The following is a 21,719-nucleotide window of genomic DNA, read 5'->3' as shown; positions in this document are numbered from 1 at the left end:
TATTTTTGTGTGGTATCAATTTATACGGCATGCGTATAATTGGTATTTACGAAAAAAAGCCCCCCAAAATAGAGCCAATTTTATTATAAATAAACTTGTTTGGATAATAATTAAGTACCCGTTTAGGAACACTTCTGCCATCTAGCAGATACTTTTGAAAACATTATTTTATTATTATTCGCGCCATCTTTTAAGCCTTGTCGAATCTTCCAACATTTAAAGTATGATGACGAGGGTAAAGCTTAGATTCGAAGTACTTCTAATAAACACCGATAGATGGCGCTAAAATAAGAAATGTATATAAATTTATTATTTATTTTTAAAATAGAAATAAAATATTTTAATTTATTAGCAGTTACATTTATAAGCAAAAATGTTCACCCTTTTTCGATTTTTCGTCTAAAAAGTTACAATAATTAAATACAAAATAAACGTTTATTCCTTAAAACGTCTTCTTATATCTTTAAGTAAGGGTAGATAGATGGAGTTTAAAAAACATAATTACAGTCTTAATCTCCCCATAATTTATTAACTTCCGTTAACTTCGCTAATTAGTGTAATTTTAGGATTTACATAACTTTTAATGGCGTATCCTTTGCATTAAGCGCTTTGAAGTAAATATAATTATTTAATAAATAATTAAAGACTTTTAAGTGCTCAGTTTTTGTTTATTTTGATTCCGTTAGGATCAGTAGTCCTTACTGATCGAAATGATTTTCCCCGTTTTTGTAACATTTTTCGTTGCTACTCCGCTCCTAATGACCATAGCGTGATGTTATATCGTCCCCGTAGAGCGAAAAATCACTAACTAACATCTAAGTGATTTTGAGATACGAGGTGTTTTATGTCTTAAATGACAAAAAAAAATATAACTTTTTTCGAAGATTAGTTATCGATGTATGAAAGGTTTATTTTTGAAGATATATTAATTAAGTATATGTTATATGTATTAAACCACGAAAATAGTATATAAATTATTAACTGTAAAGGATAATTTGTTTTACCCCAAGTTTTACCTATTTATCTGTCACTTAGTTACTTTTCACATGTAGTTAGTTAGTTTTCGCATCAGCATTTAAATATTATACTAGTAACTAAAATCAGTTAGTTATTTTAGGAGTAAAACATATTTTACATAACTATGTCTAAATAAAATACCCAACTAAACAGACTTTGCTTATTTATTAATTTATTGCCTAATTTAAAACTAGTGTCCTATCAGTTGAAAAGTTTAAAAGTAAAACAACATTCTTAAGCAACAGTTATTGAAAAAAAAACTGTCTTTAATTATACAAAACCTAATTAAAACATAATGAACAAGAACACGTTACAAAATCATCAATAGAACAGCATTAATGATGTAGCCACATCATTTTCCTCTTCTTCCTCGAGCTAAGTGACGTCAGGCTCACATAGCCTATCCACCACATCGTTACTAACAGGCAAAGATTCATACCAAGGATAAAGTTCGCTTGGTAAGACACCTTTGACACAAAGATTTAACAAATCTTTCCTGCAATCTTTGCTGCAGGGGTGTATTTACCCTAGGGCTAGAAGGGCTATAGCCCGGGCCGGTTTCCTCTCTTGGGTCTACATCTTGTCGTGGTGAGGGGGCTTAGTAGAATTGAAAGGTTGGGGAAACAGTGATCGCGAGTAACAAAAAATTACTGTGCGTGTCCCTCTCTTTGCAGAGGACACAGGTGCGGGACAGGTGAGCCGTCAGTGGGAGGACGGGCTCAGTAGGCACTCACACTGCCCCGAGCTGACGAAGAGCCAGGCCGCTGCCGCCCTCGTCAACCGTCGGTTATCGTAAATCCGTCCATCCTTGACCAAGCGCCTTGCCTTAACCGGCTGGGTCGCGAGGAGACCACCTCTGTGAAAATCCCGAGTAACTCCAGCAGTGGCGCCCCCTTTAGGGGCCTTGCGTGGTCAGAGTTCATTCGCTTTGCGGGGACCCCCGCGCTAGAAAAACCAGACGCAAGCGGCCACTGGGGCACCTCCCGCCCTCCAGTAGTATAAGGGTCACCGGATTATGGGGCCTCTACCTCGGTGGAACGATACTTGCCACCACACTCGCGGGAACTGTTTGGATAATATAAATTTGAAAACGAACCCAAATGATGTAAGTGGGAGAGGCGAGAAGCTCAAACCCGAGGAGATCGGGGGCAAGAAGCCCAGCCGTATTGACTGCATAGCATAGTTGCGGAGGGTCGGAGCACGCCCAGTTTTGCGCGACCCTCGTCGGTGAGGACGAGGTCGAAGGTCGCTCGGGAATCTGGTGTCGAATCCAACACTGGCTCCGACATGAGCGTAGTTTCGAATGCAACTCATCTATCCGAGAGTGGCCGCCTTTGGCGGTAGAGACGACTGCGCCCCGAGTCCGAGGAGTTGGAAGGGTCGGGGAAGAAAAAGAAAGCGCCGGGGAAGCAAGTGTCAGACAATGACCCTAAGGACAAATTCACCATCCAGCTGGCGGACACCATCCTCACTCACCACCAGGCAGTGGTGGAGGTGGCCGACAAATCCGGTCACCTCAAGGGTGACCTTTATAAAGTCCCTCAAAGACGCTGCCAGGAACATCAAACTGGCAGTGTCGGAGTCGAGCAGGCAGTATGCCACGAAGGAGAATTTGGCGCGTCCGACCCAGAATTATCGCTTGCAAGAGGAGGTCGATCACATGTCACAGGCAACGGCATCAACCCCCGCGCCAGAAAAACCAGGGGCAGCGTCCTCAGCTGTACCTGCTAACGCATTCGCCACGCCACCGCCACCGCACCGCAGCTCACAGGTCTCCGGACCAAGCAGAAGCAGGGTAAACAGCCGCGTCTTACAGTGCAGTGGCTTCCAAACCGCCGTTCACTAAACCGACGGCTGCCAAAGAGTAGCAGTTCGTCGGGAAAAATAGCAAGGCGCCCAGGGCTACGGAAGCCGACAAAAAGGCTCGGAAAGGGGGTGGAGCCTTATGAGAAGAGCTAGCAAGAAACTCACGGCCACTCTTTTCAATCGCCAAAAGTTTTACAATGTGGTTGATACAATAATCGATCATGCGAGGAGCTGCCAACAATCAGCGATATAGACTAAACGTCAATTAAGGAAAATGAATATAGTTAGGTTATTTATTAGTCTCTGATCATACCGTATGTTGGGAGCACCTACTAGCATGTGATAATAAGAATATGGGCAGCAAGTGAGCACATTGGTTGTGAACAATATAAAAGAAAAAAAGTGACAGTTTTATGATTAACATAAAATTGTATGTAACATCACCTATTTGCATCATTAATTGCACATATTTTACAATATTTAGACCTACGGCTACCGAGTTTATACAATTTATGGCAAAGTTCCCTAATTTCAAAGAATCCTAATCAAGCGAGCGACTAATCCCAAGAGCTATTGTCGTTTAGATACTCATCAATTCTGTAATAAAAGAAGAAGGAAGAAGAAGGCGCCCAATCTTTGGGCTCCAGCTGCAGCTGAAGGCGGCAAAAAGCGGTGCGACATATAGAGACGCTGTTAGGGACGCAAAGGACAAAATAAACCAAGCCGACAATGAAATAGTCCGCTTGGGGGTTTCGGCTACGGGAGCTCGAATGTTGAGCTCCCAGGGGTCAGGGACCGAAAAAGCGGATGCCCTGGCCTCTAAGTTGAGGGAAGTTATCGGGGAGGACACCTTCCGAGTGTCCAGGCCCACAAAGACCGCGGAACTGAGCATTACAGATCTGGACGACTCAGCCTGCCCAGAGGAGGTAAAGGTCGATTAAAGCCGATTTAATAAATAAAATTGATCAGGACAATGTAAAAAACTAATTTGTTAAAAATGAAAATAAAGTTTAGTTTTTTCATTCCTTGATGGGGCGGAAAGCTAGCGGAGCCCAGGGCGCGCCATCCTAAAATACGCCTCTGCGAATGACTGCAATAATGCGCGGGCGCGGCGAGGGTCCTAAGGTCAAAGGGCGTAATCTCACTAAGTAGCATCGTATCACGGAACATAGTTACCAACCTTTTATCTAGTATTGTTTTTGCTGAGTGAAAAGTAGCCAAAACATTTTAATTATAATACTCTAATGTGTTATGTCATCTACAGTCAGGGAAAATATTAACCAGAACACTATAGTTAGTTGTCGTTTTTTCTTTTAAACGTCTGGTCTTAAATAATATAGCTCGAAAAATAATTAGTGGTAGTTAGTTACTTTTCGCACAAAATATCACATACAATAAAATCACTAAGTTACTTTGATGAGTTTTCGCATTACTATTTTTTAAGACATGCCTATAGGGAGAAATGCGGAAAAAGTAGATAAAGAACTTTAATGAGTAAGTATCTTTTTCAACAAAGAAGAGAAAAAGTAATCAGGTGACTTAGTTACTTGTAACTCAACTGTCACAAATCAAATAATGTACTTAATTAAGTCTCGCGATTTACATTTTTCTAAATAATTACGTTATGAATACGAGAGTAAGACAGAAATATGGAGAAAAAATTACTGATTTTATTGGTATTTATAAGTCGATTTTGAACATTTTGTTACTTAATGACTTTTCGTTCTACGGGGACGATATAGCCTATAGCCTTCCTCGATAAATGGGCTATCTAACACTGAAAGAATTTTTCAAATCGGTTCAATAGTTCTAGATTAGCGCGTTCAAACAAACAAACAAACTCTTCAGCTTTATAATATTAGTATAGATGCACTATATGTATTTTTATCTCTACTTAGCAATAACATATGTCTGACCCATTGCCCAATACCAAAGCTAGACCCGAGGCAGTCATAGGCTGTAAGAAAATTTTCAGTGTTTAAATTAAGTATATGCCTGAGGATGAGACATGTATTTTACTTAAATACCGGTACAAATCGTGAGTACTCTTAAATAAAAATACTTACATACATACGTTCAGTAATAAAATAAAAATAAGTAGATTTGTTTACACAAGTGTAAACGCAAACGCCGTACTTTATGTCATCAATAGTGATAATTGTAAATTATTGTTAAGTCAATATCAAGCGAATGATCTTTAACATAAGGTAAATTTAATTGCATTTAGGTAGAGTACAGACGTGCGTATTTTGCTTAAATTATTTCCAAACATAAATAATCTATATATACTTTTTCTAAAGCGGAATTGGGAACACATTTTGCAATGTCCAAGGCTCTGCGAAGTGTTAGTATTCAATCCCAATTGCTTGTTATAATATTTAACTGTAAGGAAAAAAATGTTCATAAGTGTTCTAATTGTAGTCAGAAAGTTTTTTTTTGTTGTTAGACAATTCCCGCACTAAGAATTGCTTTTGTGTCGCTGGGACTTTTACAAACGTACAAACAACGGACACAAAGTACAACCAGACCCGAAACAAAAATTAGTGAATCGCACAAATATTTTTTCCGTGTGGGAATCAAACCCACGACCTTCTAACGCAACGGTAGCAGCCTGCGTGGCGACCTCAACCAATGCGCCAAGGACTCTAAAGTCATCCTGATCCGCATGAAGCAAATAGTTTTTTTAGCAAGAAAACAACACTATAATATAATGTGTGTCAGTCTATATAGAACCTAATCAATTCATTGTTAAATGTTGGTATAAAATAAACTGGTGCACTGTTACTTACACTGCCAGTGTGCATTTAAAATTGTATTTTTAGTTTCTTGTACAAGGGGTTTCTCAATAAAGTTCTGAAAACTGTGTGTTAAGTAAATGTGTACCTTGTGTACAAAATTATTTAAAATCAAGTAGAAATGGGATTTTTATGATTTCGTGTTAAAAGATTTACAATGGATAAAATAGTTTTCAAAGTAAATGGAGAAGAATGCAAAGGTAATCAGATTTTTTTTTTGATATTATATACTCTTTCTGCTGGTTGGAAAAGCTAACCTACTGTCACAAATCAAATAGCAGTAAATTATAAGGATTGTTTATTATTATTAAAATAGTGACAACTAAGCTGCGATTTTGGATTAATCTTTTGAGTTTAAAGCCCATTATCGGCAAGGAAAAGGATCCTTTGGCACCCGTTTATACAAGTTTCATCGTCGGAAACTATTTTTCAGCATGCTAAAGAACTCTCTGATATCACTAAAGGGGTTGCAGCATGAAAAATGTAGTTTTCGACAGAGGCCTGGTGCTGCTTGCATGTTAAAAAAAGTCAGAAAACACAATAAGAAAGAAGAATTAAAAATTAATATTTCTTTTTCAGTGGCTTGTCATGTTAGTCCAGATGAAACTCTCTTGGACTATGTTAGAGAACGCCTCGGCCTCCGTGGTACTAAGTACATGTGCCGCGAGGCTGGGTGCGGCGCGTGCATCGTCAGCGCAAAACGATCCAGCCAACAACCTTATGCTGTTAACTCGGTAATGTATTGTGAAGTACTCTCAATTCGCTTTATCTTAGTATTGGTCATACAGATTAGGGAGTTCTTATAGAAATAAAAAATGAAGTAGTAAGTAGTGGTCTGATATATAAAACCTACTATATAATATACTACGCTACGTTTATGAACCTAATCCATTTAGTGGCTCACGGTTCATTACTACAAAGACAATGAGGGTTTTTTTTTGTAATGTGTTCAACACCAGTGCCATGCAATTATACATATTTAATTCATAAGTCTCGTTAAATATTTGCCTTAACTATAGAACCATGATATAATTTATATTTCAGTGCATGATACCAATCTTAGCGTGCCATGGTTTGGAGATCACGACCATTGAAGGGGTTGGTAACAAAAAGAAGGGCTACCACAAACTACAGACAACTCTCGCAGAGAATAACGGCACACAGTGTGGATACTGTTCTCCCGGTTGGGTTATGTCTATGTACAGGTACATAATCAGTAGAATAATGTAGAAAAATGAATAAAAATATCAGTGACAAATGTGAGTATACATATAGTAGAGTTATACTTCTGCTGGACAGGACTGGATGCGACGAATTTAGTTTGCAAACAAAATTTCGAGGCAAAACGGATCTAACGGTACCATTAGGTCAAGTACTTAATTTGTTTGTAATCTTACTCAGTAGCTTGAGATTCTCAGTCGCAAACACCAGGTACATATTATGTATGTACTATAAATTCTAAAATACTTGTTGATGCCAAACAAAAATAATGCCTGAATAACACACTTCTTAGTTTATTCTACTGAGCCGATATTCTTTCCAGCCTACTTCAAACGAAACCAGACCGAACCATGCTTGACATAGAACAATCACTATCAAGCAATGTCTGTCGTTGTACCGGCTACAGACCAATACTACAAGCGTTCAAGAAATTCGCCAAAGACGCTCCTAAGACTGACGATATCATTGATATTGAAGATCTAAGTAAATGTAATATATCAAGAACAAGTTGTAAAGAGAACTGCAGTGATGATGAAGACGGCTGGTGTGTGGTTCACGAGTGTGATGTTGATAGAGGAATAGCTTTGAAGCTGAAAGATGGCAGATATTGGTACAGAGTGGGACGGATTGAAGATGTGTTTGAAGTGTTGAAGGATAAAGGAGATGATTCGTATATGTTAGTCGCTGGGAATACTGCTAAAGGTAATGGAAGAAAAATGTTTTGTGTGCTACTAATTTGGTTTTCTTGCTTTACGTCATGTATTTATTTTTCGGATTTAATATTAGCAAACTACGGTTCAATAAAAATCAAAACTATCAGCATTATTTTCTTGAGTCGCTTTTTGGTCGTCTATTTTTAAATAGGAATATACTACTTTTGTCATTATCTTTCCGAGTAAAATTTCAATTTCAAATGAGAAAAGCCGAAGCATGTGGTCAGTGGCGTGTAACAGGTCTTTGTCTAGCATTGAAATATGATGAGTCGGAATAGAGTCAATATGAACATAATGATGAATCTTCAAAATCAAAATCAAACCATTTATTCATTTAGGTCAAATATTGACACTTATGATAATCGTTACAATTACTGAATATACCACTAGCTCGGGAAGAGGGTAGAGCCTTATGAGATGCTTCTTCAAACTAATTAAGTTTTTTATTTTTTTCAGGAGCATATCCTATTGAAGAATACCCTCGTATTTTAATACAAATAAACAATATTTTGGAGTTAAAAGGCTACGTAATGGATCAGAATCTAATCATCGGCGCTGGTTCAACACTAAATGAGTTCAGGGACATTTGTATGAAGGTGTCTGAAAATGAATATTTTAGATATTTGCGAAAGTTTTATGATCATTTAGGGAAAGTTGCTCATGTTCCTGTTCGAAATGTAAGTAATAAATATGTATTTTAAATTATTTGCAAATGAGATTTTACAAACAAACATAGAATTACTCCTTTTCCCATAGGGGTAGGCAGAGACCAAAGAACATCACTTGCTACGATCCTCACAAACTTCCCTTGTTCCATTCCCATCCGTACATCTTAACATACCGGAGAGATTGTGTTTCGAATAAAATAAAAAACTAGTCCTTAATCAAACACACTAAAATCTGCCTAAAGTATTTCGATATAAAACTATATCTTTGCTTATATTCAGGTTGGGACAATAGCTGGTAATCTTATGCTCAAGCATCAACACAATTGGTTTGCATCTGACATATATCTGCTTCTGGAGACAGTTGGAGCTCAAGTTACCATAGGTATGAAAATTCATTAATTATATTATGTGTAAAAATGTGTTCTTTAAAACACAAATATTTTCGTAAGACCTCGATGGAATAGTTGACTGCCAGTCAAATCAGCTACTGTAAATAAAATTTCAAAAACACATTTTAGCATTGAAATAAGACATAGTGACGTCACAGTGCTGTATTTTGCTTGGGAGTTACTGAGTACCTTATATAATGTTTCAGTTTATAATAACTTTAATTTCAACATTATTAACGAAGAATTTTACACAGCTTGCGCATTTTGGATGAAACTTTTACGAGTACAAAAATATTTTTCGTTAACCCAGTCACCAATACCAATTTAACCGATCAAATTAAAAGTTTGAAGTAAAAATATCTTTATCAATTTAGGCAGCAGAGTAAGTATTTGTTAAAACCCAGTTTTGAAACTCCTGAACAAAATCCAGTACCTACTTACATACATTTTATCTTCATTTGTTGAACGCTAAACTTAACTTTTAATTATTTCAGTACTAATTAGTCAGGAATAGCTCCTCAATTTGTAACATCGGCTGATAAAAATGATAAATGCATTCAATTAGTGGTAAAGTAAATTTATTTAAACTGAAAACATTAACTGGAATTTAATTAGATCGCGAACCGGGTTTATGTTACGATATTGGCTTTTTCCAATACATATAATATAGATGTAGGATTCATAAATCAGCTTGGAGTCTTTAAATATTGCTTTAAAGAACTCCAAAAGATTTTTGTCTTAAGATGGCTTGAATAACTCTTACAAAGAGCCACTGAAAACCGTGTCAGCATGTGTGTGGAAAACAATTTAAACCCTTTTTCCACACAGTTAAACTGAACTTATTATTTCCTACATGTCATTACTTTATTATTTTTTTGCATGTATAGGTATGACATACAATAAAATACGTATTTTTCCTAAAGAATGCAGCGGATATTTCCTAATTATGTTAATTATTGCTTATATTTCAGTCAGATATAAAAATGTGAAGCAAACGGTAACGATGCAGCAGTTTCTGAACCAGAATATGAAAGGAGTGATTATTCTGAATATAATGCTGCCACCTCTAAATGACGAGTATAAATTAGTCACTTTTAAGGTAAGAATCGATACAGTCAACTTGGGTAACTTTAAATCATTTGGGTACTAGTTCCAATTCCCACGTTCAACGTTACCCAAATGATTCAAAGTTACCCAAGTTGACTGTACGATAAATATTATTATGTCTTTCGAATAAATATGTTGTTATATAAACATAATAATATGTACAAAAAGGAATTCAATAGAATTCTACCTAGTTATATAGTCCATTGAAATGTTACAATTTGAGGGCCGAATATTGCATTTCTTAGAGGACGCAATTTTATTTTTGGAATATGTAGGGGGGGTCAATAGAAGCTTAACTTGAAGTTTGTGGGGTCGCCACTCTTGTCCTCCGGCCGCCATCTTGGAAAAGGGGGTAGAAACACTTTTTTCACTATATCTCGGAAACTATGCGTCTTACAATAAAATTGTTAAAGCGTAATGTGTAGCAAATTATTTTACCTACAAATATGTCTAATAACTTTTTATCCTAAATTACCAATTAAAGAAGTTATAAGCAAAATAGTGAATTTTTTTTACAAAAATTTTCTTTCCAAATCCGGTCTATTTCGGAGCGCTGTTACTGGGTTTCTAATTAATGAAATAAAAAAAATATATAAGGCAAAAATTTCCTCGAAAAATACTCTACAAGATTGGTCTGAGTTAATTTTTTTTAATTTATTCATATCAGCTTAGCCTTTTTTCCCAACTATGTTGGAGTCGGCTTCCAGTCTCACCAGATGCAGCTGAATACCAGTATTTTACATGGAGCGACTGCCTATCTGACATCCACAACCCATTTACCTGGGATATAAAACGATACCCCTGGTTAAGACTGGTTGTCAGACTTTCAAGCTTCTGAGTACTGTTAACGACTGTCAAATATCTTCGAAAATGACAGCCGGGACCTACAATTTAACGTGCCTTCCGAAACAGAGAGGAACTCGATATGTGTAAGATGGTCACCCATCCACAAAACAACCTTGGCAAGCGGCTGGCTTAACCTCAGAGATCCATCCGCGCGGCTGTCGCTAAAAAAAGTTATAGAGCAATAAAGAAAATAATTATAAAAAAAATACACTTTTTTGCTTATAACTTCTTTGATTGCTAATTTAGGGCAAAAAGTTATTAGACATATTTGTAGACAAAATAATTTGCTACAAATTATGCTTTTACAATTTTATTGTAAGACGCATAGTTTCCGAGATATAGCGAAAAAAGTGTTTCCACCCCCTTTTCCAAGATGGCGGCCGGGGGACAAGAGTGGCGACCCCACAAACTTCAAGTTAAGCTTCTATTGACCCCCCCTACATGTTCCAAAAATAAAATTGCGTCCTCTAATAAATGTAAATCTCATGTAACATTTCAATGGACTAATATGAAATCTGCAGACATGAAAAGTTAGATTCGATAGATAAGGTTTTTTCTAAAGATTGCATTCTAAAATAAAACGAGAATAATAATTTTTATTTATTTTTCGTAATGTAATGGCAGTTCTGAATCTCAAACTATTTTATTTCGACCCCAAAAATAGTTTGGAATAATGCAGCTTAAAAGAAAATCTCATAATCAGATAAGCAAATAAATATTCAAGAGCAATATGAAACTTAACATAGATTTTATTTCAGATAATGCCAAGAAGACTAAACGCACACGCGATTATAAACGCAGGATTTCTTTTCCAACTATCAAAATTCAACATAGTTCGAGACGCAAGAGTCGTGTTCGGCGGTCTGTCACCTTCATTCACTAGAGCTTACAAAACTGAGAGATATTTGTTAGGCAAAGATTTGTTCACGAATGAAACGTTACAAGGTACCTTGAAGGTGTTGGATGATGAGCTCGTGGTGGAAGAGAGGCTTCCGGAACTTGGGGTTGAGTATAGAAGACAAACGGCTTTGGCATTGTTTTATAAAGTAAGCAAATCAAATTGACCGCTTTTTTTAGAATTATGTGTTTCTATAGAAGTTGTAGAGGCTTCAGCTCGGATAGGCTTGCTACACACATATTCCTTTCGGCATGTATGGGAGAACAATCTTTATCTAACTACAAAACCGATTAATTAACCCGAGTATGTGTGTAGCAAGCCTTACAAGAATGCGGTATGAAAGTTATAAATAGTAATGATAATATGGAACTACAAAAACCACAAAGGTCATGAAGCAAAGACCATAATTTTCTTCAACTAAGACTGTGTGAACCAAATAATAAGAAGATGGGACTTAATTAATTGATGACTACATATCTGCATACTTTGTTATATTTCAGGCTTTGTTGATTTTATGTCCTGACTTCAAAATACACCCACGTTACCGCTCCGGAGCTATCAACTTACACGATACGAGACCAGTGTCTCAGGCACGTCAGATCTACCACACAGACCCATCAATGTACCCAGTGAATCAACCTATACCGAAAATTGATGCATTGGTGAGTGCCTAACTTTTCTTCCTAGGATTACGTTACACGGTTATCGAATTTTTTGCTAAGTTTAATTTCAAAAGTTTTTGAAACCGCTCTCCGATATATGTTTCCCTGCAGAATACTTTATACATCACCAAGAAAAAAAATATAAAGGAAAGTTTCGTAGGTATTTTTTCTGGTCCCTTCTCAAGGAGTTTGACGATGTGTGTGATGCTAAAATACTTTATTATTTATTTTAAAATAATCCACAGTATCAATGTGCCGGAGAAGCATTTTATTCAGAAGATGTACCAGCTCTACCTGGAGAGTGTTTCGCTGCTTTCTGCCTTACCACCATAGGATCTGGAGAAATTGCTTCTATCGACACTAAAAAAGCTTTAGTAAGTTTATACTAAACTTTACTTCAACTATTGATGTTGCTTTGAATAGATAAATAATTTAAATACTTGTACACTCCTATTATCATTAGCAATTTTCACTTTGTCGAAGATTTTAGGCTAACCTTCTGTACCATCCTTTCAAGGTGAAATTGTTTAACTTTATTTTGGAAAAAGACATCATTAGTTTTCTTTTTTTATAGAGTCTACATGGAGTGATAGCCTTCTACACTGCAAAGGACATACCAGGAATAAATTCATTTACACCAAAAGGTGGTATTTTTCCAGAAAAAGAAGAAATACTATGCAATGGAACTGTTAAATTCTTCAGTCAACCTTTCGGAATAATAGTAGCTAAGACAAAACACATAGCTGAGCGAGCGGCAAAGCTAGTCAAAGTTGAATATAAGAATGTTAGAAAACCTGTAATTGATATTAAAGAAGCTATGAAAGACCCTAATAGAGTAACTGTTAATAGTTCTATAACTGCAACTGATAAAGGGAATGATGTATACAAAGTTATTAAGAATGTACATACGATGTTTGGACAATTTCATTTTACTATGGAAGGTATCGTTTGTGTGGTTGAAGAAGGCTTGAAGGTTTATATGGGCACGCATTTTGTTGATGGAGCGCATATTGCCATTTCTAAGGCTTTGAAGATTGATCAGAGTCGGTAAGTTTATGTTTAGTTAAATACGCCAAATTCGGCTGTCGGTTTTATATTTCTCTGTTATATAAATATGGTTGGATCTAAATTCGTTTATTTTTCTTTATTTCATCGCAATTGTGATAATAATTATACATAACCCTCTCCTACCTATAATGATAGAATTTTTCTCAAATCCAAAAAGTATGTAGCACTTAAGTTTTTGGAAATGCGATAAATAATTATTTTCTTAAATGGAAAATCCATTGTTTTTCTGTACATGAATAAATTAAATTAATATTACTCACTTAAATATTTCGCTATTTTTCAGAATCGACATTTACGTGAGGCGTGTAGGAGGTTCCTACGGCTTGAAGATAACACGTGGCAACCAATCAGCTGTAGCCTGTGGTCTCGTAGCTCTTAAGCTAAATAGACCCTGTCGGTTCATACAATCTCTTACTGACACTACCAGATCTATTGGGAAAAGATTAACTTGTACGAATGATTTTGAAGTAAGTTCAATAAAATAGACCTTATGGTTGTAACACAGTGGAGGTGTTGTAATCGTTCAAGCGTTGTAATAATTTTACTTTATAATTGCGACAGTCAATAAATGTGCAGCAAATACTTGTAAACATGTTGAACATATTTATTTAAAGTAAACAGCGTTCTTTGATAAGACGGAAAAAATTACCTGAGGTTTTGTTTCTATTCAATATAGCATTTATTTTTTTAGGTTGGGGTCAATAAAAATGGTGTGATCCAGTATATGAATTACGATATGTATCACAACTTCGGTTGTTCCGTCAATGAAAACCTTCTTTCTGGACTAGTCACTGACGCATTCTTCAATTGCTACGATAAGTCAAGGTGGAACTATAACGGTTATAATGTGGTTACGAATTTACCGAAGAATACTTGGTTTAGAGCGCCAGGTAAAATTATCTCCTACCTTTAGTATACTAGTGACATTGCACGACTAACGGTAATCTGAAACAATTACGGTGTATTTAAAAACAAGATTTTAGAGCCCATTGAGACAGTTAGTTACGGATACAGAAGCAAGGGCCTGCTGTTGAACGTTTTCAGAATCGCTGTTGAACGTCCACACTTGAAAAGTACTATTCGTATTTACTTAATTTTATAAAGCATCTATAAAAACTAAATAGATGTTTGAATTGTCTTGTTACAGGAAACTTAGAAGGCGTATCAAACGCAGAACTAATAATGGAACAAATATCTTACGAACTATCTCTAGACCCAGTTGAAGTACGTCTTAACAATTTAGACAGGGAACAGTATGGAGACATAGAAAACATGTACAAACGACTTAAAAAAGACACTGATTATAACAAACGGAGAATGATTGTGAATAAGTACAATAAAGCAAATAGATGGAAGAAACGTGGACTTCGATTTTCATTCTCTAAATGGAATTCAAGTCCTTTAGGAAACTTCAATGTTCTTTTATGTGTATACCAAGGCGATGGTACTGTAGTCATCAGTCATGGAGCAATAGAAATCGGCCAGGGAACAAATACGAAAGCTGCTCAAGTATGTGCGTACTCTCTAAAAATCCCTATCGAAAAGATTCAAGTCAAAGGTTGCGATACTACCAAAGGGCCTAATAGTGATCAGGCCGCAGCAAGTCTTGCATCACAAAATGTAGCTGTAGGTGTTCAAAAATGCTGCAAAGTTTTACTTGAAAGGCTTGAATCGTTTAGAAAAGAAATGGTTGATGCTACTTGGGAAGAAATTGTAAAAGCAGCCTATCTTGATGGAGTAGATTTGCAGGTAGAATGTCATGTATCTGTTAAGGATTCGGAACCGTATCCGTATACTGTGTTTGCCGAAGTAGAAATTGACGTGCTGACGGGAGAATCGGAAATATTGAGAGTGGATATTTTGGAAGATGTTGGGACTAGTGTGAGTCCTGAGATCGATATTGGACAAGTAAGTAATTATTGCTATTTGCTTAAAAAATCATTCATTTAGTCTGGACACAGCACACCTACTACAGCATCTTACTTACTGTAATAATATCAGAATTACTTTTGAGATATGGGTATTTTTTTGTCAGATATAAAGGCTTCTTTGGCATCTAAATATTACATCTGCTTTTACCGTCACTTACTTTGCAGGTAGTCTATCAAAATGACTAAAGACTTGTCGAATTTACATAATTTTAATTGTGATCGTAGATCGAAGGAGCATTCATCATGGGTGTTGGCTACTGGACTAGTGAGCGACTAACTTACGCGGACACTGGAGAACTACTGACCAACCGCACTTGGAACTTACACGTACCACTTTGTACAGACATACCTCAAGATTTCAGGGTCTATTTCAAAGAAAACTCTTACAGCTACGCCGCTATTATGGGTGCGAAAGGTAAATACTGAGTATTGGTTTTAACTATGAGTTGAGAGTTACTATTTATTCAGGACAATATAATGCAAGACTGCTGTATAAAACTGAAATTAAATGGAAAAGCTTTCTTATAACTTCTGTAGTTTTCTAAACCTTATTTTTTTAGCCAGACGGGACTGCTGTCTAAGATACATTTTAAATCGTGCTGTACATATTTTCAGCTGTTGGCGAACCTCCTTTGTGTTTAGCAATATGCGTACCTCTAGCAATCAGAGAAGCGATATCAGAAGCCAGAAGTGAATGTGGGATACCTAGAAATCAGTGGTTTCCTATTGGTTAGTATTCTTAGTCAAAAATTTTTTACGATCCTATTCTTTATACCTTGTAGTAGGTACTTACCATAGAGACTGATAGAATATCTTGAAAGAATGCAAATCCTTAATAGTTCTTAGCCTGCCTGATAGATTCAAAGCCTTTATTATAAATTTACTTGTGGTTTCTTACAGATGGACCATCGTCAGTAGATGTAATTGCGTTATCAACAGCTACAAAGAAAGAACAATTTAAGTTTCACTAAGCAGTTATCGAAGGCATCCTAAATAAGCTATACTGCGATTGATTACATTACGAAGTCTTTATATTATAATCACACAATTAATTAAGCTATAATATTTTTTGTCTTTGATAAATTAGGTGAACTATTGGCTTGAAAAATGCATTTCATTTTATTACTTTTCTAGAGAGCAGTGATAGTTGACACCTCCTACGCAAGTGGTCGCAGGTTCGAACCCGAGGTAACACACCAATGACTTTTCGAAGTTATGTGTGTATTAGAAATAATTATCACATCCTCCAACGGTGAAGGAAAACATCGTGAGGAAACCTTGCATGCCAAAAATTTGTTTAAAACATTTATTGAGGGCATGCAAAGTCCCCAACCCGCACTTGGCCAGCGTGGTGGACTCAATGCCTAACCCCTCCCTAATTACGGGAGGAGACCCTTGCCCAGCAGTGGGACATTAATGGGTTAAATTGATTTGACTTTTCTATTAATAGTCTCCACAAATTTAATTAATGGCGTGGAAACAGTAGCCTGTTTCAAATGTATGTACGAATAGCATAACAGAGATAGCTTGAATTGTGTTTCTCACACAATAAAACTTTATCCACGAAGAGTTGAAATAGCATAAAATTTTAATTTAAAAAATCTCATGCTTTCGGCTGTAAAGGTTCGTTTAGAATGGGAGCACGAATGTGAAATAGTTCCATCCAAAAATAAGTGCTAAATTTAATTTTATGAAGCCGGTACTTAGTATCTATCTAGGTTTACTTGCTGTTTGAAATATTATTTTTATATTTCATAATTATACCTAAGCTTCTATTAGCCACCTAAAAACGTTCTAAAATCAACTTTTGTCAATAAAAAAATTTATTTTTATTATTTACAGTTATTTTTTTAAAGTAATATTAACGTGCTTCTTATCTTTGTTCCACCCCAAAGTTGGCTGGTAGAGAATACCTTTGTCAACTTTATACGAATTTTGTATATGAGGTACAAAATAAATAAACAATAATATAAGGTCACACCTTAAACACATGAATCAACGAAATGCAATTAAATAATGAACAAACCTTACCACAAGCGCCTTACATAAAAATACGAGCAACTCTACAATCCCGCACGTTTGCTAGTTATTTTTTTGCAGGCGCTATCGCCCGCATACCTACTGATGATTTTTCGCTTTGTGGGTCTGATGGTAATCTAAGGTTCCTGTATACTACCCAGCCATTTTATTCCTTATTCACGACGTTTTTATTTTTACAAGGTTACCAAATAAGCAGTTTTAAGGCTGAAAATACAAAGATTTTTTTACGACCAAAATTCTGGAATGAAATGTTTGCAAAAGTCTTTTTTTGTTTTATTTTGTTTGGTAGAAGATTTTGCTGAGGTTGTGGAATCACATGTTATGTTAAATGGAAATGTGCTTTCTTCTAAGCTAGAAAGATAACAGCTAAGTGGTTATATGCAATATAACCACTTAGCTGTTATCTTTCTAGCTTAAATTAAAATGTTGTCTTTTTTAAGAAAAAAATAAATTCAAAAATACACAGTCAAGACAAATATTCGCAGGTTATGCTAATTTAAATGACAGCTGATTGCTGGAATCATACTATGACATCTTGCATTCTAAACTCGTATAAAATTTAACTTTAAGAGGTTGAAATATAAATTTAGAGTTTGTTCGAAACTGGTACTAAACTCTTCTTGATAAGTATTCAATAGCTTATCTGCTTATTAGATGGAATTTGGACATTATTTTTTTCATGCATTAGCTGTTCTTATATCGCTAGTTATATCGTTCTTATTTATAGGCTGTGAAGATGGCTCTTAATCTTATACGTATATATGTATTTTCTTGTCATATAGACAGCAATTGGACGTAGTTATGAAAGAACGTTCCAATCCACAGGCAGGTCGAACTGAGTAAATCGCGTTTTTGTAATTTTGTGGTACGCTTTTTTTTGGTAGCGAGTACAGCTAAGTAGTATGTATCACTGCAACTAAATAAATAAACTTTATTTTTAAATATACTTGTCACTAAAATTTATTCATATTTCTCATACAAATTATTAAAAAAATGCACTTGGAACGTTTTTGAAAAAAGGCTTAATGTATGGAGGTAGATTTTAACTTAATTTGCAAAAACGTTCCAATATGTTACAATTGCTATATTTTGGTAATTAATATATATATTTTCTAAAACATAAGTAAAACAATGAAACATTATTAAAACATATTTTTTAAGAAATATTCATACATAGCTGGACCCACGCAACTTCGCTTGCGTCATATAAGAGAGAATGGGTCATAATTTTCCCCGTTTTAGTAACATTTTTTACTGGTACTCTGCTTCTACTTGTCGTAGCGTGATGATATATAGCTTACAGCCTTCCTCGATAAATGGGCTATCTTACACTGAATGATTTTTTCAAATCGGACCTGTAGTTCCTGAGATAAGCGCGTTCAAACAAACAAACAGACTCTTCAGTTTTGTAATATTAGTATAGATAACATTTTTTATTGCTACTCTGCTCCTATTAGTAGTCGCGTAATGATATATAACCTATAGCCTTCCTCGATAAATGAACTATCTAACACTGAAATAATTTTTCAAATCGGACCAGTAGTTCCTGAGATTTGCGCGTACAAACAAACTCTTCTTTTCATTCAGCTTTATAATGTTAATATAGATAACATGTGATGTATGTGAAATATGTGAATGTAAATTTTATTGTGATGATTTTCCATACGTTGATACAACTGTATCAAAGCATAAAAAATTATCAAGCTAAGAAGCTGGATTTCGATCTAGATGATGAATAAAAATTATAATATCACAATTTATTCATCATCCAGATCGAAATCCAGCTCTTTACCGAATCCATCAGCATCGTCAATGGCGTCATTATTTTACTTTTATTGTTGTCTTTTATTTACGCGAACACGACACATTTAAATGAAACAACTTTTACGGATTATTTTGCGATTTATTTACATTTTATTTAATTGACTTTTCGAACACTACAGCTTTGGGTTAGTCCCTGAGTACCCCGATCCCCGAGGCCGCCGTCCCGGAGTACCCCTATTTATTTTGTCTTGATAAACGATTCTTTAAAATCAGTTTAGCGTAAAGGTACCGTCAGCAAATGATATGTAAAATACATTTTTATTAATTAATACTTAACTTTAAGGATTAGGAAAAGATTATTAAGTCGTGCTTGGTTAAGGTAAATATTATAATCAGAGAGCTCTAGGAGAGCACTCTGGATTGTATCCAGAGTGCTCTCCTAGAGCAATGACAGGCCTTAATTACATATTATCATCTGTGCGAATGCGCATCTGTCTCGTATGTCTTCCGTCACATGAAATAGAAGATGGTTGATTGGCAATAATGGAAAACAGTGATAATGATTGATAAAGCAACCTACGATACGGCACAAGACAATTTGCGTTTTAAGGCAATGATGATGATGTTGATGTTCCATTTTGAGTTCGTATTTTGATTTTCTGTATTGAAAAAGGAACTAATGTGATAGTAATTAAAGCCTGCGATTGTTCTAGGAGGCTCTAAATTATATTCTCTGGTTATAATATTAGGTCGGAGAGAACTTGTAATAAAATCTTTTCTCTACGCAAAAAAGCTATATTAATATTTGAGTACCTCACGAGCTCACTGAAAGAAACCTAATGAACCGTGTACTCATTTGTGATTCTTGAAGCCAAAGAGATTTTATTACAAGTTCATACATACTATAATGCGAAAAAACTTTTTTCCCAACCATATTTTCCTTAACCAAGCACGACTTTATAATCTTTTCCTAATCCTTAAAGTTAAGTATTAACTAACAAAAATTTATTTGACATAGCATTTGCTGACGGTACTTTTACGCTAAACTGACTTTTAGTCGTTTATCAAGACAAAAATAAATTGGGGTACTCCGGGACGGGGGCTTCGGGGATCGGGGTACTCAGAGACCCGGTGTGGATTCAGTGCAACACGTATTGAAACAGTACGATCCAAATGAATTGTCATCTATAATTGTTATTTTTAAAAACGTTCCAAGTTGATTGAGTCATTATTCTTATTTTATTCAGTCCAAAATGTAATAAAATATAACGATCCAAATGGAATGTCACTTTTTTATTTAATTAAAATAATTTCTTAAAATTATTTATTTTAAAACGTTTCAAGATGGATTGGATCGTTATTTCTATTGCATTCAGTCCAAAACAAATAAAAATAGTACGATCCAAATGAAATGTCACGTTATACGATTACAATTTAGATCTTTTGGTACGTTTTATCATTTAGACCGTGTAATTATTTCAGTAGTTATTGTCATAAAAGAGTCAGTGTCTTCACCACTAGATAGGACGATCCAAAATACCTAGCTTGGGCTCAAAAACTCAATTTTGACCACCTTGTGGATTGGAACGTTCTTTCATAACTACGTCCAATTTGTCTTCTTCAAAAGTATGATAATAAATATTTTAAAATGCAAACGTATAATTTATAAGGTCTAGACTTAAGCACTTTTTGATTGAAGATACCTTTTCTCAATATATTAGCTTGAAAGGTCGTTCACCTTTGGAACTAAAATAAATTGCTTTTGGACAAATTTCAGTGGAATTTTTGTTTCTAGGAATACACGTTTGTATGTACATTAGTTGTTGAAGGTGCTATTGTAATTGTTGTTAATTATAGAACGAAGAACCTTTGAAACTGTCACTATAGCAGCACAGAAAAGTATTTAGGCACATATTTTAAGTGAATTTTGCCCATTTTTTTTACCCATTTATTTCAAATGGGTGTTTAAATTCAACACTGGCAAGGCCAACCTATTTGAGAATATTAACTACCCTAAAAACTTAAAAAGTCTGTACTCTATTAAACAAAGGCATAATATATTATGCTTGAACAAAGTAGTTAAAATCTTGCAAGAATTTGTGTAAATCCTTGGGAATTACCTATATAATGTCTGTTTTAGAAACCAACATATTCACCAAATATATTTTTACAATTCGTGGATAATTTTAGAGTAAGTTTCTGGACCTATATTTTTAAGCTTTATTAATTCAAAACATATAGGATTTAAATTTGCCTCTGCCTCCAGACAATATAAGTTTAAGTTATTCACTGTGTAAATAACATCCTGAGTTCGATAAACTGTACCATTGTACATTGTACCACAAAAGGAAACTATTGTGTTCAATCAAAGTGGGTTTTCAATAAGAATAATATTTCAATACCCGGCAGACAGAATTTTCAAGGCTTAAATTCTAGAATAGGAGGATTTTTTTATATATCGTAACATAGTTTTTAAACTCTGGCTTGTTCGGACTTTTACCATTGCGAGTTGGTAAATCTTAGGTTATACCGGAAAATCTTAGGATTTACCACCGTTCGGGCTTTTACAGTAACATATACATACAAACATCAAATCACACATTTTTCCAAATAAACAGCGACCAGAAAACACTACTTGGTACAATCCTAATAAACTTATCCTGCTGTAGCTCGATTCTCTACTGTTATCGACTACCGACAACCGACCTGTCATTGAGAAATTTTGTATAAAAATCTGATCAGCGCCTCTGACGGGTGTCGTAGGTAATATTTTGTCAGTACATTCTAAATGTGG

At 35.3% G+C, this 21,719-nt stretch overlaps 1 protein-coding gene across 1 annotated transcript; it reads left to right on the top strand.

The window, feature by feature from the left end:
• Positions 1-5,775: 5,775 nt before the first annotated feature.
• On the top strand, positions 5,776-16,092 carry LOC142977363 (xanthine dehydrogenase-like). The gene is made up of 17 exons (XM_076121241.1): positions 5,776-5,818; positions 6,198-6,352; positions 6,663-6,823; positions 7,162-7,541; positions 8,009-8,229; positions 8,500-8,602; positions 9,581-9,708; positions 11,321-11,608; positions 11,961-12,122; positions 12,368-12,496; positions 12,697-13,169; positions 13,474-13,657; positions 13,882-14,080; positions 14,338-15,098; positions 15,347-15,536; positions 15,737-15,850; positions 16,022-16,092. The coding sequence occupies exons 1-17, from the start codon at positions 5,776-5,778 to the stop codon at positions 16,090-16,092; spliced, it is 3,762 nt and encodes a 1,253-aa protein (XP_075977356.1).
• The last annotated feature ends 5,627 nt before the right edge of the window (positions 16,093-21,719 follow it).

This window comes from Anticarsia gemmatalis, chromosome 12 (genome assembly GCF_050436995.1).
Source record: "Anticarsia gemmatalis isolate Benzon Research Colony breed Stoneville strain chromosome 12, ilAntGemm2 primary, whole genome shotgun sequence".
In the NCBI taxonomy this organism is placed as follows: domain Eukaryota; kingdom Metazoa; phylum Arthropoda; class Insecta; order Lepidoptera; family Erebidae; genus Anticarsia; species Anticarsia gemmatalis.
Note: the sequence above shows the minus strand (reverse complement) of the source record. Positions and strands in the feature narration are given on the sequence as shown.